The sequence below is a fragment of the Neofelis nebulosa genome, chromosome 16, assembly GCF_028018385.1.
Source record: "Neofelis nebulosa isolate mNeoNeb1 chromosome 16, mNeoNeb1.pri, whole genome shotgun sequence".
In the NCBI taxonomy this organism is placed as follows: domain Eukaryota; kingdom Metazoa; phylum Chordata; class Mammalia; order Carnivora; family Felidae; genus Neofelis; species Neofelis nebulosa.
The window spans coordinates 30,601,443-30,622,728 of record NC_080797.1 but is presented as its reverse complement, the minus strand read 5'-3'; the positions used below and the strand labels follow the sequence as shown (position 1 = coordinate 30,622,728).

Here is a 21,286-nt window from a genome sequence, read left to right as displayed (position 1 = left end):
TCCTCAGAAGAACGATGCTACGAAGTATGTACATTCCCACTGACCCCAACACCAGAAAAAGCAGTGAGAGGTGGCATCTCCCTGAGAGCAATTCAGAACAGTTCTAAGATGTCGTACTGCTGGCCTCACTAGAGAAGGAGCATCAAGAGGCAATGACCAATTGCTTACACCCAACAAAAAGTTTATCTACACAGAGCCCCCTACACCCTGGGCACCCCTTACTGCCCCCCCACCCCGACACCATCCTCTCCCTGGTGGCCATCAGGTGGCCCTGCCAGGTGCCCAAGGACAGAATGGAGACTTCCCAAGGTTCAGAGCAAGTCCAGTGACCCAGAGAACTGCTCCAGTGGGACAGGGTCCTAAGCCGCCACCCCCGACGTGGACCCGGTCCAATGTCAACAAAGGCCTGGCAACACAACGTTCTGTAACTTTTTTTTTTTATTTTTTTCCATTTTTCCTTCCTTTTTTTTTTTTTAAGCACTAGTCTGTGCTTTGCGAACAGAATCAAGACATTAACAAAGATCAGCTTCTCTGAAGAAAAGCATTTCTATAGAACAAAGACAGCTACATGTTTCGCTGCCAATACACAGCTCAAAGCAGGAAAAGAAAATATTTACAAAATACAAGGTTTTTTTTTTTCCATTTTTGTTTTTGTTTTTTTTTTTTAACAATGCTAAAAGGGTTATTCAGAATTTTCAACCTTATAAATAGAAGAAGCACTTTATGCATAGGGATATGGTGCATTATTGTTTTTAAAGAAACAATGACAAACCCTTTAACTTGCAAACAGAATCAAAAAAAATCACTAATGTTGAAAATTGTGAAAAAACCCCAACCATTAAGCAGTTTGTCTACTATTTTTATACGATTACAAAATGGCAACAAAAAAAAAAAATAAAAATAAAAATAAAGAAGTTCTTATTGCCCCCCCTTTTGGTGATGTGATCATACATGAGACAGGCACGAGGTTGACCAAGGGGGGTGATGAGGGAGTGATGGGAACCACAGCTAGGACCAGACAACGTTCCACAGGCAAGGGGAGTGTGGGAGAGGAAAGGCCGGACACCAACAGGGAAGTGCGTGTGGGGGAAATGGGACCAAATGAATCCACGACGACAGAATCCTAGAGGGGAGATGACTGCTCGTGTCCCTGACCCCCCAGTTTGCAGAGGAGTGGGAATGGAAGTAGCCCTAACTCCACCTTCACAGACAGGGGACACAGTTGGTAAAAACATCCGGGTGGAAGGCCTGGTGTGTGTGGGTGCGCGGGTGGCATCGGGGAGCAGAGAGGGAGCGCAAGGGGCGGGGCAGGGACCTGAGCAGCCGCAGTCACGTTACTGCAGTGAAGGAGTCAAAACAGAGAGGACCAAACGCAGCGGAAACCCAGACTAGGTCTCCAAGATCTGGGTGACAAAGGGAAGCCGTTCTGTCGACTGAGAGTTCGGAACAGGTGGCGGTTATGGCCAAGAGGCTCTGGTGGGTGTGGGGGTGCCCTAGCACAGATGGCCAAGGGGGACCCGGCCAGGAGGGCCAGAGCTGGGCCGGGCCGCCGATGGGAGGAGAGGAGAGGAGAAAGGGTGAGAGTCCAGAGCGTGCTGTTCTCCCCCTACGCTGACCTCAGGCGGCAATGCTGAGTGGGGAGCCTGCCATTCCCTCTGCCCACGTGGCTGTCCCACCCTGTCCACAGGTGCGGGGCGGGGCGGGGGCGGGGGGGGGGGGGCGGTCACCTAATATCGCTAAGTCCAGTGATTCAACAGTGCGGAGGATGTGCCAGGACCAGGCCAGCAGGGTCTTATCCTGAACTTCTGTTTGCCAACTGGAGGAAGTGCTCAGGTGTGTGACAACAAAACATGGAAACCAAAACCAAACAAAACAAAAATCAAAACAAAACAAAAATACCAAAGTAGAATCTAAATTCCTTAAATTCACTAAAAACTGTGAAAATTTCCGGCATATGATGTTTGAATATCAAACGCAGAGATTTCTGAAGCTTTAATGCCAATAGTTAGTGAGTCTGTTTAGATTCTCGTATCCCGCTCATCTGTGAGTTGGACGCTGAGCTGTGACTGTTGTCGCCAAATGCCGACTCTTGAGGGGGACAACGGGGGGCGAGGTGGGGGCCACCTCTGCCTCTCGGCCAGTCTTGCTGCCTGAGGTGCGCCGAGTACAGCGGGCCGCCCGTTCCTGTGCATCCAGTTGCTCCTCACACTCCGTCTGGGGACTGTACGCCAAGGGGAAGGTTCGCCGTTCCCACGGCTGGACGGACTGTGGGGAGACAAACCGCCACGGTGAGAAGCCGGTTCCAGACTACGTTCCGCCCCAAGGCCCTGGCCCGAGACGCGTGGACTCAAGTCCATGACCCATCTCCAGACTTCCTGGAGCGGTCCAGGAAGAGCCCTTACAGAGCAGGCAGTTCCACGGCACCTTCAGAAGATCAATGTCAAGTGCAGCCCCTTGTCCCCTTTAAAATGGGGAGGGGAGTAAAAATAAATAAAAAAAATAAAATGGGGAGGGGAGTCCTATGACACAGACCCATCTTCAGCAGGGGCTGTCGCCCTCCCCTGCTCTATCCACCACCCCCCCCCCAAACCCCCACGCAAAGGCCGTGTGTCCCTCACCTGTTCATCCAGCCCCAGCTCCGGTGTGGAACAGCGGGTGTCTTCACTGGCCAGGTGTCGTAGAGCATCCCGAGCCACAGGGGTGAGGGGCGCCGAGTGCAGTTCCGGGCTAATGGGGCTCCTTGGGGACTGACCGTGGGAGAACTCCGACAAAGAGTGGCTACTACTGACATCAGGGGAGGCGGGCTGGGGGGTGGAGGGGTTGGCACTGCCCAGCTGAGGGGTCGTCCGGCCATCTGATGACCTGTAAGACCTGTACACCAACAAGTGCAAATCTGAGTGCCTGGGTAATGGGGGATGACGGTCTATCTTGGGCGGATGGGGAGGAGGCATGAAAAGGGCATCCCAACCAGAGGAGCCGAGGTAGATGGACACCCAATGGTTCTTTCCCAGAAACCACACGTCCTCTCGTTTCCTCCCACCACCGTGTAGGGGGCGGGGTGGGCGGAGGGGGCACACAGGACAGTCGTAAGAGCCCTGTGTGCCCATCATCCCAAGAGAAGGCCACGGCTGAACAATGCCAGGGGCTACTCTCTGGCACAGTGCCCAGTGAATTCCCAGGAAAGGGAAATCAGTCTAGACTTTGAAAACTGTAGTCAAGGGAAAAAAGGCAAAAACAAGAGCCCTAAATCTTTCTACCTGAGAATCCTGAGGGCTTCTGCCACTGTTTACAATAAATGGAGACAGGATGGGTCAGTTCTTTCATGCACGACCACCACCCCCCGTTCCACCGTCCTAAGGAAGGTTACCCTGGGTGAGGCCTCCAAAGCTCCTCTGGTTAAGTCACCACGACCCGCAAATGGCCTCCTCATGCCACAGACACTACACTTGATCTTAGCCAAAAGGCCGAGAAGCGATCCTAATGCCACAGACAGCTGGTGCCCGGAGCCCAGGAGAGCATGAAAGTTTGCCACAACTGGACAGTCGTCCGGCACTCAGCAAGGACCCGGCCACGGGACCACGTGCCCTCTCAGTTCCACCAAACACCAGGAACTTCTGCGCTCAGGGCCACTGCCAGTGGAGGAGTATGCAGAGCGCCTGTGGGGCAGTGGCAGTTCCACAGACACAGCGGCCAACTCCCTGCCCACCCTCCCTTCACAGGCCTGGCCACCTGAGCCTGCCCCGTCACCTGCTGCCCCGCCGCTGGGGTGGCACACTCGTGGTCCACAGCCACCGAGCCCTCTCCATCTCCTCACACTTGGCATGTAGGGCGGCGAAGGCTGCATCAGATAGATCCTCGACCTGCGAGAGAAAAGCTTCACTGATCCCCTCTCCCCTCCAGGAAGCCGAGTTTAAGTATGGGTGGATCAATTCTAGAACAAGCCCCAGCCCTTACTAGGCTCTTCCCCATCCGGACAGGAATGCAATGAGCTTGCAGTTGACACCCATGGGTCTTGAGGCACTTGGGATGTGTGCACCCGTGTGTGTGTGTGTGTGTGTGTGTGTGTGTGTGTGTGCACACGCGCGCACATCTCCTAACAGAGAACGACCATGCTGTTACCTCTTCATTCTCCTCGTCAGGACTCCCCTTCAGAGACCGAAGATCGACCTCCCGCCAGCTGCAAAATCAAGAAGGGACAATTGTGAGGGCTAGGCAACCGGGGCAGAATTAGTGTGTCTGTGCAAGAACGAGAGCTGGGCGCCTGTGAACGACCCTGCCCTCTCACGGCTCGGCCTTGGTAGCCCCCAAGGCCTCTGAAAGAGGCTCCACACTCCAATGCCCCAACAGGACACAGGCTGGGAGACTGTGACAAACTCAAGCAAAGGGACTGTTTAGAGGGGACCACCGCTATTCAGTCCCAGCTGACTGCCACTCTGTGAGAGTGCCTGTACGGGGCTGCCCAATTTCTGAGTTGTCAACAAAGGCTAGAAACAAAGATTCATACGTGAAATCCTGCTTTGATGCCGACAACGAACTCTTCAGTGCTGTCAAATAAACATAGCTGCAGCCAGTTTGTGGCCTGTGGTCTGGCTGGTGCTCATATAATAGAGAACTGTATATAGAAACAATTTCACTCCTATCAGGTTAAGACTTTCTCTTCAGGAGAAGGTAAAACCTAAGGCTAGTACCCCAAGGTCTGTGACAAAAAGGGGAAAAGGCCAAGAACAGGAAGAACAGGGAGAGGAGCCAATTATCTAGGCCCCCTACCTGGGGGTAAGGATTTCCTTGTATTGTAGTTTCTCTACACGAGTTGTTGCAGCAACAGACATCGGGATGACAATGTTGTTAATGTCGAATGAGCTCTCTCCCCTTCTCCTCCTCACTGGCTGCTGTAAGACAAAGGTAAGTTTAAAAGGGAGGCGCAATTTTGCAAACAGCAAATCATACACCTAAGACTTCAAACATTATTGGATCACCAGCCCCCAGGCACCTGGTCCTTGGGTGGGGGCCGGCCCTGCAGCAGCCACCATCTACACCAAGGAGGTGGTCTGCCACTACAAGGTCCTCAGGAGAAACGCAAGGTGGCCCTGAGGAGCACCTCCAGCTCACAAGTCTCACTGGTCACCCTCTTCCTTTATGGGCTCACGTGGAAAAAGACTTCAGCTGAATTTTACAGGGTGGGCATCCTGGGGCCTCGAACCTAGTGCTGAGGTTCTGACTCCTCTGTATACACCTTTATCCCCTTCCTTTAAAGTCGTCCTTTCTGTTTCCCCCGTTTATCTGTCACTCAGATCCATAGTGGCTCCTAATGCTTAACTGGGCCTAGTGGGGACTCTTCAGGTTAGAAATGCGAGTTCCCTTATCGGGAAAAGACCTCAAAGGACAGGTCCAGCTCAACAGATCCTCTAACCTTGGACATCACGACAGCCCTTCCTCCTTATAGATCTGAACTCTTCAGCTAAGTCTGTACCCACCATCTGCTCAGCCTATGTGGTTTCCCCCTCTTTCTGGCTGTTATTCTTGGGGAAGGGTGGAGAGCTTTCTAGCTCTACCAGTGGAGCTGAATGGAGGAAAATGGAGGAAGAGGACCTGGCTCCACAGTTTCTTGGAGAATGGAGATTTGCTTCTCCAGGAGGCTGAGAAGATCAAACTCTCAGGAAGAAAGAAGACTAACAGGGATCCACTATCAGAGGAGGAGGTGGGCACCCACAGCAGCCTGGAGGCCAGGGCAGGAGTAAAGCAGGGAGCCAGAAAACCTGGTTTCTTCCATGGAGGAAAAAGTCCACCAGCTGCTTGGGCCCAGATAACAAACACCCCACCCTGAAACAGACACCGGCAGCCGAGAGGGGCCGGAGGCAAACGGCAGGATGCCACACACGCTGCCGTGGTGACAATACAGCTGGAAACACCCGAGAGGCTGCACTCAAACCCAAGCCCCAAGTGTGGTCGGCTCAGAGGGAAGGGGTTAGCGAACAGCAAGATGAGGAAGAAGCTGTTCCCTACAACTAACCCGTCTACTACTCTGTTCCTGGAGAGCGATACAGGATGGATTCATCCCATCATCTCGGGACATTCGGAGAATGTGGTGAAAGGCAGTGTTCTCCGCGCCAGGATTTTGGCTGCGGTCACCTATGATCTCAGGTTACCACGATGTCTTTTCACCTCAACACCCTTCTCTATCAAATGAGAACAAACTGTCATTTGCCTCACAAATTGAGGGTAACTGGTTAACCAGGATGTTCGAAGACTTTTGTAAATCTTGCCTGGCTGAGTTCTGCAGCTAAGGATCAGTGACTTCACGCCCAAAACCCTCTGCCACTGTCCCATCTCTTTTAAAATTACGCATCCCACTACAAGAAGTGTACCTTAAGGAAGCCTCAAGAGATTGTTTTCCCTAAACCTTGGTCAAGAATGAATGTGAAGCTGGTGGAAACAGGTGTGTATATTCCCTGAATCTTGTGGGCCTGTTACTAGTAGCTTCAAGGGAAAAAGATGGGAGTGGGCCCAAGACAGCACCCTTGGAGTCTGTCTTGTTATCAGGCTTTCTACTATGAAAAAACAAAAATGGTTCAACAGGCTTGAGTGCCCTCCTCCGCCAGGCACTCACTTGGTCTGACTTAACTACTGTCTCCCGTTTAGAGCCAGTGGTGCAGAATGGGTGATGGGGATGGAAAGTGGTTCCTCAGAAGCAAGAGGGAGCAGTGCGTTACCAGGCAAAAAGGGGGATGCGGGTCTGGGGCCCCTCCTCTATCAAATCAGAATCTTCAGAGATTTCCTCTTTTTTGACCACTGAGGTGATACTGAGGTATACACCGGCTTTTGGAAAGCACTGCCGTACCTACCCCAGCCCTCCCCGCCCCCAACTTTGTCCAGTGTCGTCTAGCTTCTCTACCTCATTTTCAGGATCTGGCCTACTATTCTTCTTACTACGAATAAATCCATATTCTTTGAAAACATTGGGCAGTGACAGCCTTAAGGGTGAGCACAGATACAAAATGTGTACTCAATAAATAAGAAGAAAAACTGTCAAGTGATCCAGGCCTAAGTTAACATCCTCCAGACACAGGAGGGCTGGCTGCGTGAGTGAACACTGAAGTCCCCCCAAGAACTGGTCAAGAGTTCAAACTTGAGAATCAGAGACAGACTCTCTGTCTTTGAAATCCTCTGGTGGTCTGAGACCCTCTGAAGGATAATGGAGTTCGTGGTTAAGATACCACATACCTATTTAGACAACACTTGTGGGTGTAGGAGGTGAAGAAGGGAGGAACGAAGAGGTCATTCGGAAAAGATTGTCTGACTTCTAAGAGCAAAGACAGAACAACAGGAGCCCGTTTTGTGGGCTTGGGAGTTTCTTGATGTCCACTCTAAAGGGGATCCAAAGCACCCACACAGGCGACCTGACCTCCGCGACGCCTGGCCTCAGGCTTGCACTTAAGAGCTGGCTGAGCGGTCAGACTGCCTCGGTTTGAACTGCATTTGTAAGCCTCACAAGTTGCCTCACTTTATGCAATTTACTTATTAACCTTAGAGAGCCTCAGTTTCCCTGCCTACAAAATGAGAACCCTCAATACCACTTACATCTCAAAGGGCGCGATCAGAACCGAATGAGGTAACACAGGTAAAGCAGGCAGAACCGACACAACAAACGTCGTAGTTGCAGCATTTTATTATTACTATCACCATTACTATTGTAACTACCACCTAAAGGGCCCTTCAGCAGCCACAGAGCAACTACAGGTGCAGGTGTTCCAGGAGGCCCACACCGAGGAATTCAAGTATCAGAAAGCAATCAGCGGGACTGTGTCTGCAACGGCCGTGCGAGCAGCACTCGGGACGGAGCGCGGCGCCAGAAGAGCTGCCCGCCGCCCTGCGCGCACCATAGGAAGGACTGCAGGCAGGGCCCACTGCACCTGTAGTTCTGCTCTGGGGCCTGAGAAGCGAGGCTCTGCCTTCTCCCTCCCTTCCAGGAACCCTAACGTCAGGGCTGGTTCTCAGTGCTCCAGCTCCCCCCCCCCCCCCCCCCAGCAGAACGAAAACAAGGAAATGAAGTGCCTCCAACGCTCCTAAGTGTCTGTCCTCCATTCCTCCTCTCGTGGGAACTTCTCGGGCCCAGAGGATTAGAGCCTCGGCCGGGCGGAGTCCCATCTGAAACCCAGCCCCACAGACCTGGAATAGGCCCAGACCGCCTTCAGAGTCTGTCTCAGCATCAAGCTTCCTACTATGAGAAACAACTCAAGGAAAACAGGTCAAATACCACTACTTTGACAAAAAATGGCACATCACGGCGAGCCGAGTTCCCCCCAAATCCCACCTTCTACCTCGTCCTCCAGAGTGAGCCACTCGGTGAACCGTGGCTGCGGAGGGACTGTGCAGCCGAGCCCAAGGTACTTACAGACGTGCTGGCCGTAACCTGTGGGCTAGAGCTGGTGGGTGCCGAGGTGTCCGATGAGGTGGAGAGCTGTCGCACCAGGGGACTGTGCGGTGGATGTTGGGTGGCCGCCAAGTAGTTGGAACTGCTCATGTCCGTGTGATGCTTCAACACTGCAGAAGTCAACAAGAAAGGAATACGTGGCTACCTCAAACGGCTCTACTTCTAGCACAAGTTACAAATGCCAGCAATTCATAAAAGCAAAAATGCATTCTAAGCCTAGAGGATAAAAAGGTGAAGCCAACTGGTTGACGGGAGGTAGGGGACCGGGCAGAGGTTGCTGTAGCAGTTAGAAGTGACCTGCACTTAGCAGCAGTAGGGTCCCTCTACTCTGCCTTCCTAGAAAGTGAAGGACAAAGCTGGGGGCAATTGAGAGATGCCCAGGCTGCCCCAGAAAGCCCTGAGCAGATGCAAATGCAGGTAGAGGTGCCGGGCCTGGCCCTACCTTCACTTCTCTCAGATGAATGGTCTCGCAATCTCATTTTGCTGTGGTTTGGGTCGTGCACAGGTGGCGGTGGGTTGAGCAAGCGCTCTGCTTTGGGCGCTGTCACTCGCTCCACCATAGGCACGGCCCCCACATCGTCTAAGTGCTGCCTGTGGGTCCTGTCAGGCCGGGTTTGGTGATGGGACAGCTCTGAAGAGGGGAACAGAAAAAGAGCTGTGAAATCTTCTCTCAATCTTTTCTTATTTGAGTTCCAAGCTCTTGAGTTCTCTCTAGGCCAATGATGGACACTCAGGGCAGCGGGAGAGTCCTCTGGGACCGAAGCTTCTAGCAAACAGCACAATGGCCAGGATAGGCCAGGCAGCCCACAGGGCCCTCAACCAGAGAAATCTGACACCAGCTACAGAAGACGGCCTGCCCACACACGGACCCAATGCCATGCCACTGCTAGCTGTTCCTCGAGCACTCTGGGTCCTGTCCCGAGATGCATGGTGTCTGGAATAGCTTTCAGAGTCCATCTGAGAACATCCGAGACAGGCAGAAGTAGACTGTGAGCTGAATTTGTATCGGTCAATTGCCTCTCCCAACCCCGACACACTGCCATAGCAAAACAGTAACGTTTATAAAGAATTCTAAAGTAATTCTTTATAAAAGAATATAAAAGGAATAGAGAAGTAACTGGAGGAAGACTCTCTGGTGCCCTGAAACTTACTGGCTGTTGTTAGGAAGGAGTTGACCAACTTGTGCCTGTCTTTACGAGTTGGATCCGGCAGGCTGCCTGGCATGGGTGCTCTGTGCTTAAGTGAAAACTTTTTGGGAGGTTTGATTTTGTCAAAAGGCTTGTTCTGCCACTGAGATTTCAGCATGCTCTGGAAGTGCAGGCTTGTGGGAACATCTGTAAGGAATACGAAACACTGCGGGTTAGTCCAGACACCTGGCCTCTGGGCTCCTCTCAAGAAGAGAGGTGTGCTCACCAGTACCCCTGGCTCTCCAGTGGGCAGGGATCTACAGCACACCCTGCTTTTATGTGCCGAGCGGCACGATGACCCAGCGGGGCAAAAGCACTGTCATACGGGAGGTCTTTTGACCGGAACTTTACTGAAGGTTGTTTCTTTTCCTCACAAGCAAGTCACTTTTGCCTTTTATTTTCAAGTTAAATGAACACCCCATCTAAAACACCTTCTGTTACGTGGATGGAGTTTTCCTTGTTCACGTACTCTTGTGCTAAGTTTGTTAAACTACTGGTGTGAAAGACTGATAAGCATCCCGTTTCTATCCTCCTGGAGACTAAAACATTAAAGCCTGATCCTACCAACAGTTATTCAGGACATATTCATTCAAGAAAGATTTATTGTCTACTGAGTACTATCCCCTCCTTCCTCCCTAGCTCCTCACCTCTCACCTAGGGATGATCTATTTTTTTACCTGATTAGTTAATATTCAGTATCATAAATCTCTTAAGCTTAACTGTGATTTTTTACCATTTTCTGATTCACCATTTCTCATACCTTTCCGTTTTCTTAGTTTCATTTTTTAAATTTTCCTAACAATGGGGCTTTGAGTAATTTCTTTAGAAAAAATATTTCCAGAACTAAAACCATTTTTCTCTCAGACCTTTAAAGCTATTACTTCACTATATTCTAACACCCAGTGTTGCAGACAAGATGGAATCTTATTCTTCCTAAATAGCAGGCAGTCGCTTTTTCTTTTAAGCTTTGCAAAAAAACCCAAAAAACAAAAAACCTCATTGTGGTATTACACTGACTCTATAGGTCAATTTGGGGAGAAATGCCTTCTGTCTGCCATCAATTCCAAGCCTTTCAAGCCATCAATGTGGTGTATCTATCTATTTAGTTTTCTTTAATTCTCTCTCAGCAGGGTTTGGCAGTTTTCATTTTAGAGGTCTTATACCTAAGAGTTAATTTAAAATATGTATTTCATTTTGATGTAAGCACCGTTAAGCTCCTTTTTAAAAGACAAAACAGGTTCAGAAAGGTGAATTAACTGTTCAAGGTTACACACTTTAGTATTAGTTAACCAACATTCAAACTTAGGTTTGTATAACCCTAAAGCCCACACTCTTAGCCACTACACCATGAGACTATTCTTTGGCCCAGGGAATGGAGAGATTTAATTCTGAGGTGGAATGTGTTAATAGCAGCCAAACAGATTAGGAAAACTACTGAAGTTTTTAAAGATAATAAGTATTTGCTATACGTTCAAGTAATGAGATACAGTCTGTGAGGACAGTGCTGTCTTCTGAAACTTTTTTGCATAATCATTCTTTCCCACACTTAAAAACTCACCTACTCCAACCATTAAAAGACACAGATCAGCTTTCAGCAATTTCAAAGTTGGGGAGATCCCAACCAGGCCAAGGACATTGGCTGTCATGGTGTTCCCAGCCCTTCCACTCCTCCCTCAAGCCCCTCAATAAAATGGTTTGATTCCCCCTGCCTTCCCAAAAAAGGTCAAATGTTTAAACAAAAAATTTCCTATTAATAAACAATCAAGAACTGAGTTAAGGTAACAGTGGCAAATATTTTTTACTCTAATTCAGAATGGTTAGGGAAAAGGGTGTGTAGGAAATAAAGCACTGTCTAGAGGCATTCTGAAAGCTGAGCTGAACTGGAATGCATAAAGGCCCCAGAGAGGGGAAAACACTTCCTCTATATCCCAGGACACCCCTTTGTCAACAGAAGAATTGGCAAAGTCTATATGATGGGACAACAAAAGCCTTGTGATTTCATTTTTTCCTTTTACTTTCCCTAGTCATTGCTCTCCCAAACCTGAGAATTAAGCCAGGATAAAAGGAGGTAGGGAAACAAGCAACCTGATTTATAATGTAAACAGCAACAGACTGGAAATAAGCAGGCCTGGAGTCAGGTCCTAATTCCAACACCGAGTTAGAAGGCAAAAACAAGAACCTACCACTTGGCTGCGTTTAGCTTCATCTGTGAGAAGAGGCAGCAGGCCTAGAGCCGGGCAGGTGACATCCCAGCACACATGCTCTAGCTCTCCCCTCCTCTGCTGCAGACAAAAGCTAAACAATCAGAATACTCTTTCCTACTGTATCCCAAGACCTCGGATCCATCTCAAAAAAGGACTTAGTTAAACCCAGAAAACTGCTATGAATCCATTTGAGTAAGCACAGGAGAGGAATTTGTTACCGCTAGACCAGAATGACTACGGGCTTTTTTTGTTTTGTTTTGTTTTTAGTGTTTATTCATTTTTGAGAGAACGCTAGAGAGAGAGAGCGAGAGAGCGAGCGAGCGAGCGAGTGAGCACGTGAGCCAGGGAGGGGCCAAGAGAGAGGGAGACACAGAATCTGAGGCAGGCTCCAGGCTGTCAGCGCAGAGCCCAGTGCAGGGCTCGATCTCAGGAACTGTGAGATCATGACCCGAGCCGAAGTCAGATACTTAACCAACTGAGCCACCCAGGCGCCCCCAGAGTCTCTCAGCTCTTAATATGTTATGTCAGACACTTCAGTTCCACACCTAATCCCCTCCCCTCACTTAAATGCTCTGAAGTAGAAGCTGCTGCAATGGGAGAATACCAACCTGTGCCCCAGAGTTCAAGTATTAAGCAGAATCCAGAGCAATTTCCCCTATAACCAACCCCACTGCACTGGCAGTTAGGGATAACAACAAACTGCTGGAAGAACTCAGGCTGCTATACTTTGCTAGACGTTTACTGTGTGTTAACTGCTTTCATATAAGAGTGAACAGGAAGTCAGTTAAATCCCCCGGTCAATGAACAAAAATGATCTCTTAGGGATTGATGGTCTTAGTTCATGCTCTAAGTGGTTAAGTAACAACAGCTAGGATCCATGTAAAGCTGAAGCCCTGAAATGAAGATCAGATATGCAGGACCTGAAAGTGAGCAAGGAAAGGGTATGAAACAGAAGAGAATACAACAGGGACTCATTTGGCCAGAGGACTTCACACATTTTGTTCCCGTACAGGTAATTCTTCTGTGATGAAGAGAAGAAGGTGCAGATACTTGATTAGGTCAACAACAACAGGAAAACAGAAGTGTTAAGACAGGAAATAAGAAATAGAAGGAAATGAATACCATTTTAAGCTACTATTTCCTCAGACAAAATAAAAAAGACTTTGACTTTACGCTTGCCAGGGTCTGACATTCCAGGATTCACTTAACTGTTTTGCTCATTACTATCCACCATTTTCTCAAGCACATTTTCTAGGGTTGTTTTGTAATACTCCCTTCCTCCTCCTGCTGGTAAAACTGCGGTAGCCTTGTACATAGAGTCTTAGTAAGCTCTCTCACAACAGCATAGATCATCTGGCCAGCAGGTGGTGCTCTTATGAAGCCCAAACTCAAGTTAACATTCTTTCCTCCAAGGGTTTGTACATCCTCTACATTTCAAGCTAAGGATTAACTGGCTTGATTAAGTGGGGTGACAAGAATTCTATCATCCCTAACCACACTTAATGGGAATGTTGGAGGTGTGGTCAACAAGGGAGACAAGTCTAAAATGAAGAGGTGCAGGTGGTTCCCAACCTAACTACAAAGAAACTGGTGCGGAAACATTAGTAAGACTGCTTGAAAAGCCTGCCATCTCTAAGTAGCTTCTAGACAACAGGCTGTAAAAGGGTGGCCCAGAGGTCAGGTCTGGTGCATGTATGTTTGACCCTCACAGTATTAGGCCGGCTGCTAAGTCTTCACAGTTACTTATTATTCTACACAATGATATACGGGGAATCTTGGAGGTGCTTTCACACAGAATAATGGTGCCCTTAAGAGTTGGGCATATCTGTGGCCCTGAAAACCTTACCATGCTATTTGTTTGGATCAAAGCAAAAATATCCCAACAGGAACAATATTAGAAATGCTAACGGAGTCCCCCAGGTCAACCCACAGAAAGTCTAATTCATCCATAGGCAAATATGTTCACATATCCTCTTTACAGGCTCCTAAGGAGACTTAATGACTATCTCTCTTGTCTAAACTCCAATGTCATGGTTAGGAGTTGTGTGAGACAGGGAGAAAAAGAGATCGAAAAAGCATTTAAAGGCAGGCAGGAAAGCAAAGATGCTAAAGACCAGAGAAAGGTCTTTCTCCCTCAATGCTACCTCCAGTTGCTTGAAATGGGATGGAGTAGGAAGTGTAAGGGCAGCACTCAGATCTATAGATATGAACCAGTCAGAAGGAAAAGAAAGTGTCGAAAGGGAATGGGTTCCTCCAAGTAGAGATGTTGACTGAACAGGAGACATCACGCAATTGAGTACATGTGATTGGGGGATGGGAAGGAAATTCACAACTGTATATGGTAATACTGTTGACAAAGAAAGATCACCATGTTTATAAGCTGGTACGCAAGGAGTATGGAAGAGGCCTAACCGGAACCATAATATAACTATTGACTTCAGGCTTCCTTATTCAAATATGAGACAATACAATTCAGTACTGTGAATCCTGAGACACTAACCCAAGAAACATTCCTAGGTCTTCCTGGTGGCTCTGTCTGCAGTTAGAATCTAGAAATGGGCAGAAACCTGATTTCTCTTAATAACCCAGCTAGGAAGAAGCATGTTACATAGTGAAACAAAGGACAGGCAACAGATGACCCAAGTTTGAATTCTAGACCCATCTAAACTCATTAGCCATTTAGTCTGAAAGAGATAAAGTACAACCTTTCTAAGCCTGTTTCTTGATCTCTCAAACTGAAGTTAGCACTTTACAGGATTAGTGTGAGAAGCAGATAAAACTAGTATGAGAAAGGTGCTTTGTAAACCATAAAATGCTACACAAATAAAATCTTCAGTTACACGAGCTATAATCCAAATGCAAGAGAAGGTAAAAGCCAATGACCCTGGAGTCTGAAGTACACAGGAAGACGTGTTAGTGTTTTCTACTCACTATGTGCTGAAGTTTATTTACTGCTCTACCACTCCTGACCTAAATAAAACCCTGCCTAGCTTGCAAGCCATAAGATTCAAGTTTTCTAAACATTTCTACTCTTATTAGAAGTCCTATCGTAACAGGAGTATTAGATCATGCCCTTACAGTCAAGGGAGTTCTGATAACATGGCCTGGAGTAGTTACAGGATTTAGGTAGCCAAAAAATAATTCAGTCATTTGAAGAACACATAAAGAAAAGGGGATTATAGTAAACCAATGTTTGACCAACTATTAAATAGAAGAGGGCATTCTCTAGGATAGCTATCAGTCATGCTTATTTTTTATAAATAAGGTTTTATTGAAACACAGTCATGCCCATTTGTTTACATATTGTCAACGCTGCTTTGCTGCTTTTGTGCTATAGTGGCAGTCATATAGTTGCAACCCAGGCTATACAGAGGAAGTGTGTCCTGCAAAGTCTAAATTATCTAGCACCTGTCCCTTTAAGTAAATGTTTATAAACCATTCATGCTAAACGCTTCTTTTTTTTTTCATACCACCAAGTAAATCTTAAAATCCCACACTAATTCTTATTCCTCAGACTCCTATTTCAATTACCCTCCTCTCAAAAACTTGTACAGACTACCTTTGGGTGTTATGAAGGACAGAGTGGGGATAAAATACGGTTCCTTCTCTTTATGTACACACACCCTGGAAAGCCAGTCATGTAAGCACAGTGATACATACAGCCCCAGTAGGAAGACATTATCTCAAAAGAGTGCTGCCCTTCCTACTTACACCATGGCACACACAGACGATGGACCAGGTTGCTTGTGGCTGGAAGCAACTGTCCTTAGGCCCACCCACAGCCACTTGAAAGGCTGGGGGGAAATCTCTCTCCTGGCAAGGTGCAATCTTTCAGTAGCACATTCTGGTCTGGCAGATCTGTTGCACCCTATTTGCAAAAATTCTAAGGGACTCTGGTGAGTGAAATGGATTCTCTGGATGGCACGCGGGTTGTACCAGGATGTTGGCTGACTTTCTTTCACTTGAATCCTGTAAGTCTCAAGAAAATTTTGTATTCTGTGGCCTTTCTTACCATCTGGAAATGCTAGAACTGGGTGAACACAAGAGTCCAATTGGGAAAGGCGTTCCAACAGAGGGGCTTCGTAGTGAATTTCCGGGGGCACGGTGACGGTGCTGCCTGAGCCACACAGCGCACAGGAGGGGTTCACATCACAGCCAGAGCGCATTGTGCTGTTCCGGTGAACCTGCGAAAAGCCAAACAAAACACAATTCGTTGTCTGATACAAACCCAGCTCTCACTCATTATCCCAAAGATTCAAAAGACACTTTCTAGATACCTGTATGACACTACCAACAGAAGTTTGATTCGTTTGTTAGAAGATTCCCTTTTTTGCACCCTAACCTTCAAAGTAATGAACTTGTTTCTTCTTCAATGATGAAATCCAATTATTTGTGCAGCCCTAAGTGCTCATCTAGGTGCCAAACTTGTGAGCTTAAAGCTACTGGACATGACTTGCTTTCTTCAGCAATTTCATCCACCTAAGGGCCTGAATAACCAATCACACGGTCTCCTGTGCTTTTCACAACTCCTTCTGAAGACTTTAGGTAGTCTCAAACCAAGTGACAAGTTTTCCAGGACTACACAGAACTCATTAGCTACTTTATTTAACCCAACCTAAGACCTACTGTTTTAAAGTCCGTGCCTAAATAATGAAAATAAATTTGGTATGGTGAGTGTTGACACCCAGAGTCTTTGTGTCAGATTATTAAATCCACGGGGACAAAAATTATTTCCATTAAACTTCCTTTGTACACACATGGGTAGGATAAGAAATAACCTCTCCTGCTAAGTCCACAGCGAAATGAAATCTAAATCTTCAAAAGACTTAATTCTGTTTTAAAAAGGCAGGGGTTAAACAATTTTACGCTCTGAGAAAAATTTAGGTCATGCTGAATGCAGGATCCCTAGGCTCTCGTATCAGGGTGAACAGCTCCAGCATATGCCAAATCATGATCTATGAAAAGTCATTTGGGCAGCATAGAGTCCTAGAAGAAAAGGACTTGCCTGTGGAACAGCACCATGAGAAGAGATGCTCTGAGCAAGGGTAGCATCAAAATTCTGTTAGCAAAAAGGCTGTAACAACTATAAGAGCTGCATTTAGGTTCAGGACAAACATCTTTTTTTTTTTTTTTTTTAATGTTTATTTTTGAGAACGAGAACAAGCAGGGGAGGGGCACAGAGAGAGCGGGAGACAGAGACTCTGAAGCAGGCTCCTCGCTGTCAGCGCAAAGCCCAACACGGGGCTTGAACCCGTGAACCATGAGATCATGACCTGAGCTGAAGTTGATGCTCAACCTACGCAGTCACTCAGGCGTCACTACATAGACATCTCTTGAAAGCTATTTGCCTTTACAGACATGTACAGGAGAAAGATAAATATGAGAACAATGTGGTCTTCATCAACGTTCCCCAACCACCTCCCCTTCTTGCAACCATGTAGATGGGTGGTATGCAAACAAAGGGCTGTGGGGGCACTTGGGTGGCTCAGTCGGTTGAGCGTCCGACTTCAATTCAGGTCATTATCTCACGGTTGAGGAGTTTGCGTCCCGCATCGGGCTGTGTGCTGGCAGCTCAGAGTCTGGAGCCTGCTTCAAATTCTGTGTGTGTGTGTGTGTGTGTGTGTGTGTGTGTGTGTGTGTGTGTGTCTCTCTCTCTGCCCCTCCCCCACTCGTGTCTGTCTCTGTCTCAGAAATAAGCATTAAAAAAAACTTTTTTAAAAACAACAACAAAAGGGGCTGTGAAGGTCAGACTGGGTAACTTGCACGAAAGTAAAAGAATAATAAGCTGCAGTTGCAGATGCCACTGAAAGGGAATTATACCAACCAAGCATGATACTACTGTGTAGACAACATTAACTGGTACTGTTTTGGGAAAAAATATCCCTTGCACTCTGTTTAATCAGGGTTGGCTTTTGGAAGAGATAAAGAGGTAAAGAGAGAGAGTATATGTTGGCAGAGACAAAAACCACACACCACACTGTGGATGAATGGGAGGATTTAGGTAATTAGTTAGGATCTAAAAATTGTACCAAAACTTAAAACATTAAAAAGACATGAGAAAAAGATACCAAAATCAAAATAACAAGTCTTAAAATGGAGGTATGTTTTTTCCCTCATAAACTAACACACAACACCAATTAGCTCTCTATATGAAAAATGAACATTTCATTTTATGGCTACAGTTCACCCTTGAGTCAACCAACAGCTAATAGGTGAGGTATAGAGTAAAAAGAATATAGCAAGGATAACAAAGTAACACTAAAAGATTAAATCAAAGCTGAAATTGCCAAAAGAGGAAATACATGCTAGAAACAGCAAATTTAAGAGCTGTTCTTTGGGAGCTTTCCTTTTTTTTCCTTCCTAAATCCACCTGAAGGGTGGGGTGGACAGGAACGGACGGATTAACTATAAGACTGGATTAACGAAGAGAAAAAGGAATAAATGCATATGTGTAAGAACTCAAAAAAGCACTAGTTAAGTGAAAGTCTGGAAACCATGTGTGTATGTAATATGTGTGCACACTTACGCATTTCTATAATGTTTAAATGTTACATATTTTTGTATTCCATCTAACAAGGGAATACCATACTCACGCCTATAAAAAGGTAGAGGCTCAGGCAAGTCTATTTCCTTGGTGAAGTCGTTAAGAACATTAAAGAAGAGACAATCTTCTATTCAATTAAAATGGCTGATACTGACATAAAGAAATCAGAATTCTATTGCCCTTTGAGAAAAATAAAATTCTAACAAAAATTTGACTCAAGTTTTGTGCACATATGTAATTTATTTATTTTTTTTTTTTTTTTAATTTTTTTTTTAATGTTTATTTATTTTTGAGACAGAGAGAGACAGAGCATGAACGGGGGAGGGTCACAGAGAGAAGGAGACACAGAATCTGAAACAGGCTCCAGGCTCTGAGCTGTCAGCACAGAGCCCGACGCGGGGCTCGAACCCACGAACCGTGAGATCATGACCTGAGCCGAAGTCGGACGCTTAACCGACTGAGCCACCCAGGCGCCCCTGCACATATGTAATTTAAACATCAATCTCACTTTTGAACGAAAACCTGCGAAGTAAAATATTAATAAACACAAGCTAGAAGTATAAAAAATATCTTTAATACAATTTATTGAAAGATAAACTTTGAACTCTTTTGAAGGACGGTTTGGACAACTTTAAAATTACTTCATTCGTGGGAATGCAAGCTGGTGCAGCCACTCTGGAAAACAGTATGGACCACTGTGTAAGGGTGAGTACTCTGGACTCTGAAAACAGTATGGAGGTTCCTCAAAAAACTAAAAATAGAACTACCCTAGGACCCAGCAATTGCACTAGTAGGTATTTATCCAAGGGATATAGGTTTGCTGTTTTGAAGCGGCACATGCACCCCCATGTTTATAGCAGCACTATCAACAACAGCCGAAGTATGGAAAGAGCCCAAATGTCCATCGACGGATGAATGGATAAAGAAGAGGTGGTATATATATATACAATGGAGTATTACTCAGCAATCGAAAAGAATGAAATCTTGCCATTTGCAACTACGTGGATGGAACTGGAGGGTATTATGCTAAGTGAAATTAGAAAGACAAAAATCATATGACTTCACTCGTATGAGGACTTTAAAAGACAAAACAGATGAACATAAGGGAAGGGAAACAAATATAATATAAAAACAGGGAGGAGGACAAAACAGAAGAGACTCACAAATATGGAGAACAAACAGAAGGTTACTGGAGAGGGGGTGGGAGAGGGAATGGGCTAAATGGGTTAAGGGGCACTAAGGAATCTACTCCTGAAATGATTGTTGCACTATATGCTAATTTGGATGTAAATTTAAAAAAATAAAAAATAAAATTACTTCATTCACACATGCTTTGCATAAATGCACAGCTAGAATTTATCCTACAGATACGCTTATTAACTACACAAAGACCCACATTCATAAAGAAATAAGATGTTAAATTATATGCATGAACCTATTTATGTTTTTCTTTTTTTAATCACAATGTATATTTTATAATAAGAAAACAAATTTTAAGGGGCGTCTGAGTGGCTCAGTCAGCTAAGCGTCTGACTTCTGCTCAGGTCATTCTCATGGCTCACGAGTTCAAGCCCCACACTGGCTTCTCTGCTCTCAGTACAGAGCCTGCTTCAGATTCTCTGTGTCCCTGTCTCTCTGCCCCTTCCCTGTTCTCTCTCTCAAAAATAAAATAAACATAGAGTATTTTAATACTTAAAAAAAAAAAGAGAGAGAGAAATTAAAGAAAACAACAAATATAAATGACCAGGTGGAGATTTCTGAATATCAAGATTATTCAATATTAGTAAACCAATTAACACAATTTTATTCGTGTATGTAACTGCTCACTCAATACTTTCACAGCTATTATACAGGCACCTCAGTTCAAAACTGAGCTCCTACTCTTCCCAATCTTTTGCTGCTCAGTCCTAAATCTTTGGACTCATCCTAAACTCCCTTCTTTTACTAAACCCCATTATCCAATCATGATGTAATCCTATGGTCTCCATCTTCTAAATGTATCCAGAATCCAACTGCTTTATATACCATCTCAATTGCAATCACCCTGATCTAAGCCAATATCTGTTCTCATATGAATTGTAAACTTTTAAAAAATGTTTGTTTATTTTTGAGAGAGGGGTGGGGGGCCGAGGGAGAGCAGAAAGGGGTGGAGATATAGAATCCGAAAGCAGGATCCAGGCTCTGAGTTGTCAGCACAGAGCCTGACGTGGGGCTCAAACTCATGAACCGTGAGATCATGACCTGAGTCAAAGTCTGATGCTTAACCGACTGAGCCACCCAGGCTCCCCTGTTATATGAATTTCTTAAATAACTTCTAACTGGTCTTTCTGCTTGCCCCTCCTTCCAACTGATCAAAATACAGTAGTAGGTGTAACCTTGGCTTACCAGTCCTCAGCTCAAAATGCTCCAAAGGCTCGTCATTTCATGAGGAATAAGAGCCAAAGTTCTTGTGATGGTGCACACAAAAGCTTTATACCATCTGTCACCTCTATTGCCTCTCTGACCGCATTTCCTTTTGTTTCCCACTTCTCTCCTTGCTCAGTTCCTCTGACTGCTTTGCTGTTTTCTCAATATGGCAGGCAAAATTCTAAATCACAGGCCTTTGCACTTGGCTCTTCTATTAGTTCCACTGTCATTCCTCTCACCTCAGGTCTTCTTAAAAATGGCTGTTATTTAGAAACATGTAAGTGAAAAAAAAAGATTCTATTCTTGATTGTAACAATAAAAAATACTCTGGCTAAGCTTAAAACCTGTAAACACAAAGTTTTTAAATTATTATTTATTTATTTTGAGCGATCACAAGCGGGGGAGGGGCAGAGAGAGGGGGATAGCGGATCTGAAGCAGGCTCCACGCTGACAGGCTGACATCAGCGAGCCCGATGTGGGGCCTGAACGCACGAACTGCTAGATCATGACCTGA

At 46.1% G+C, this 21,286-nt stretch overlaps 1 protein-coding gene across 4 annotated transcripts in view; it reads right to left on the bottom strand.

The window, feature by feature from the left end:
• Positions 1 to 642: 642 nt before the first annotated feature.
• The window catches only part of KANSL1 (KAT8 regulatory NSL complex subunit 1), a 177,849-nt gene continuing 157,205 nt past the window's right edge, over positions 643 to 21,286 (bottom strand). For 3 of the 4 annotated variants that reach the window (XM_058705954.1, XM_058705956.1, XM_058705955.1), the window contains 9 exons: positions 15,835 to 16,006; positions 9,583 to 9,765; positions 8,874 to 9,062; positions 8,393 to 8,541; positions 4,768 to 4,889; positions 4,120 to 4,177; positions 3,748 to 3,860; positions 2,619 to 2,871; positions 643 to 2,265 (listed from right to left, as the gene is read on the bottom strand). In XM_058705954.1, coding sequence (XP_058561937.1) covers positions 2,038 to 2,265; positions 2,619 to 2,871; positions 3,748 to 3,860; positions 4,120 to 4,177; positions 4,768 to 4,889; positions 8,393 to 8,541; positions 8,874 to 9,062; positions 9,583 to 9,765; positions 15,835 to 16,006 — 1,467 coding nt within the window. In that variant the 3' untranslated portion in view covers positions 643 to 2,037. The remainder of the gene's footprint in view (positions 2,266 to 2,618; positions 2,872 to 3,747; positions 3,861 to 4,119; positions 4,178 to 4,767; positions 4,890 to 8,392; positions 8,542 to 8,873; positions 9,063 to 9,582; positions 9,766 to 15,834; positions 16,007 to 21,286) is intronic. The other variant, XM_058705957.1, reaches the window with a different exon arrangement.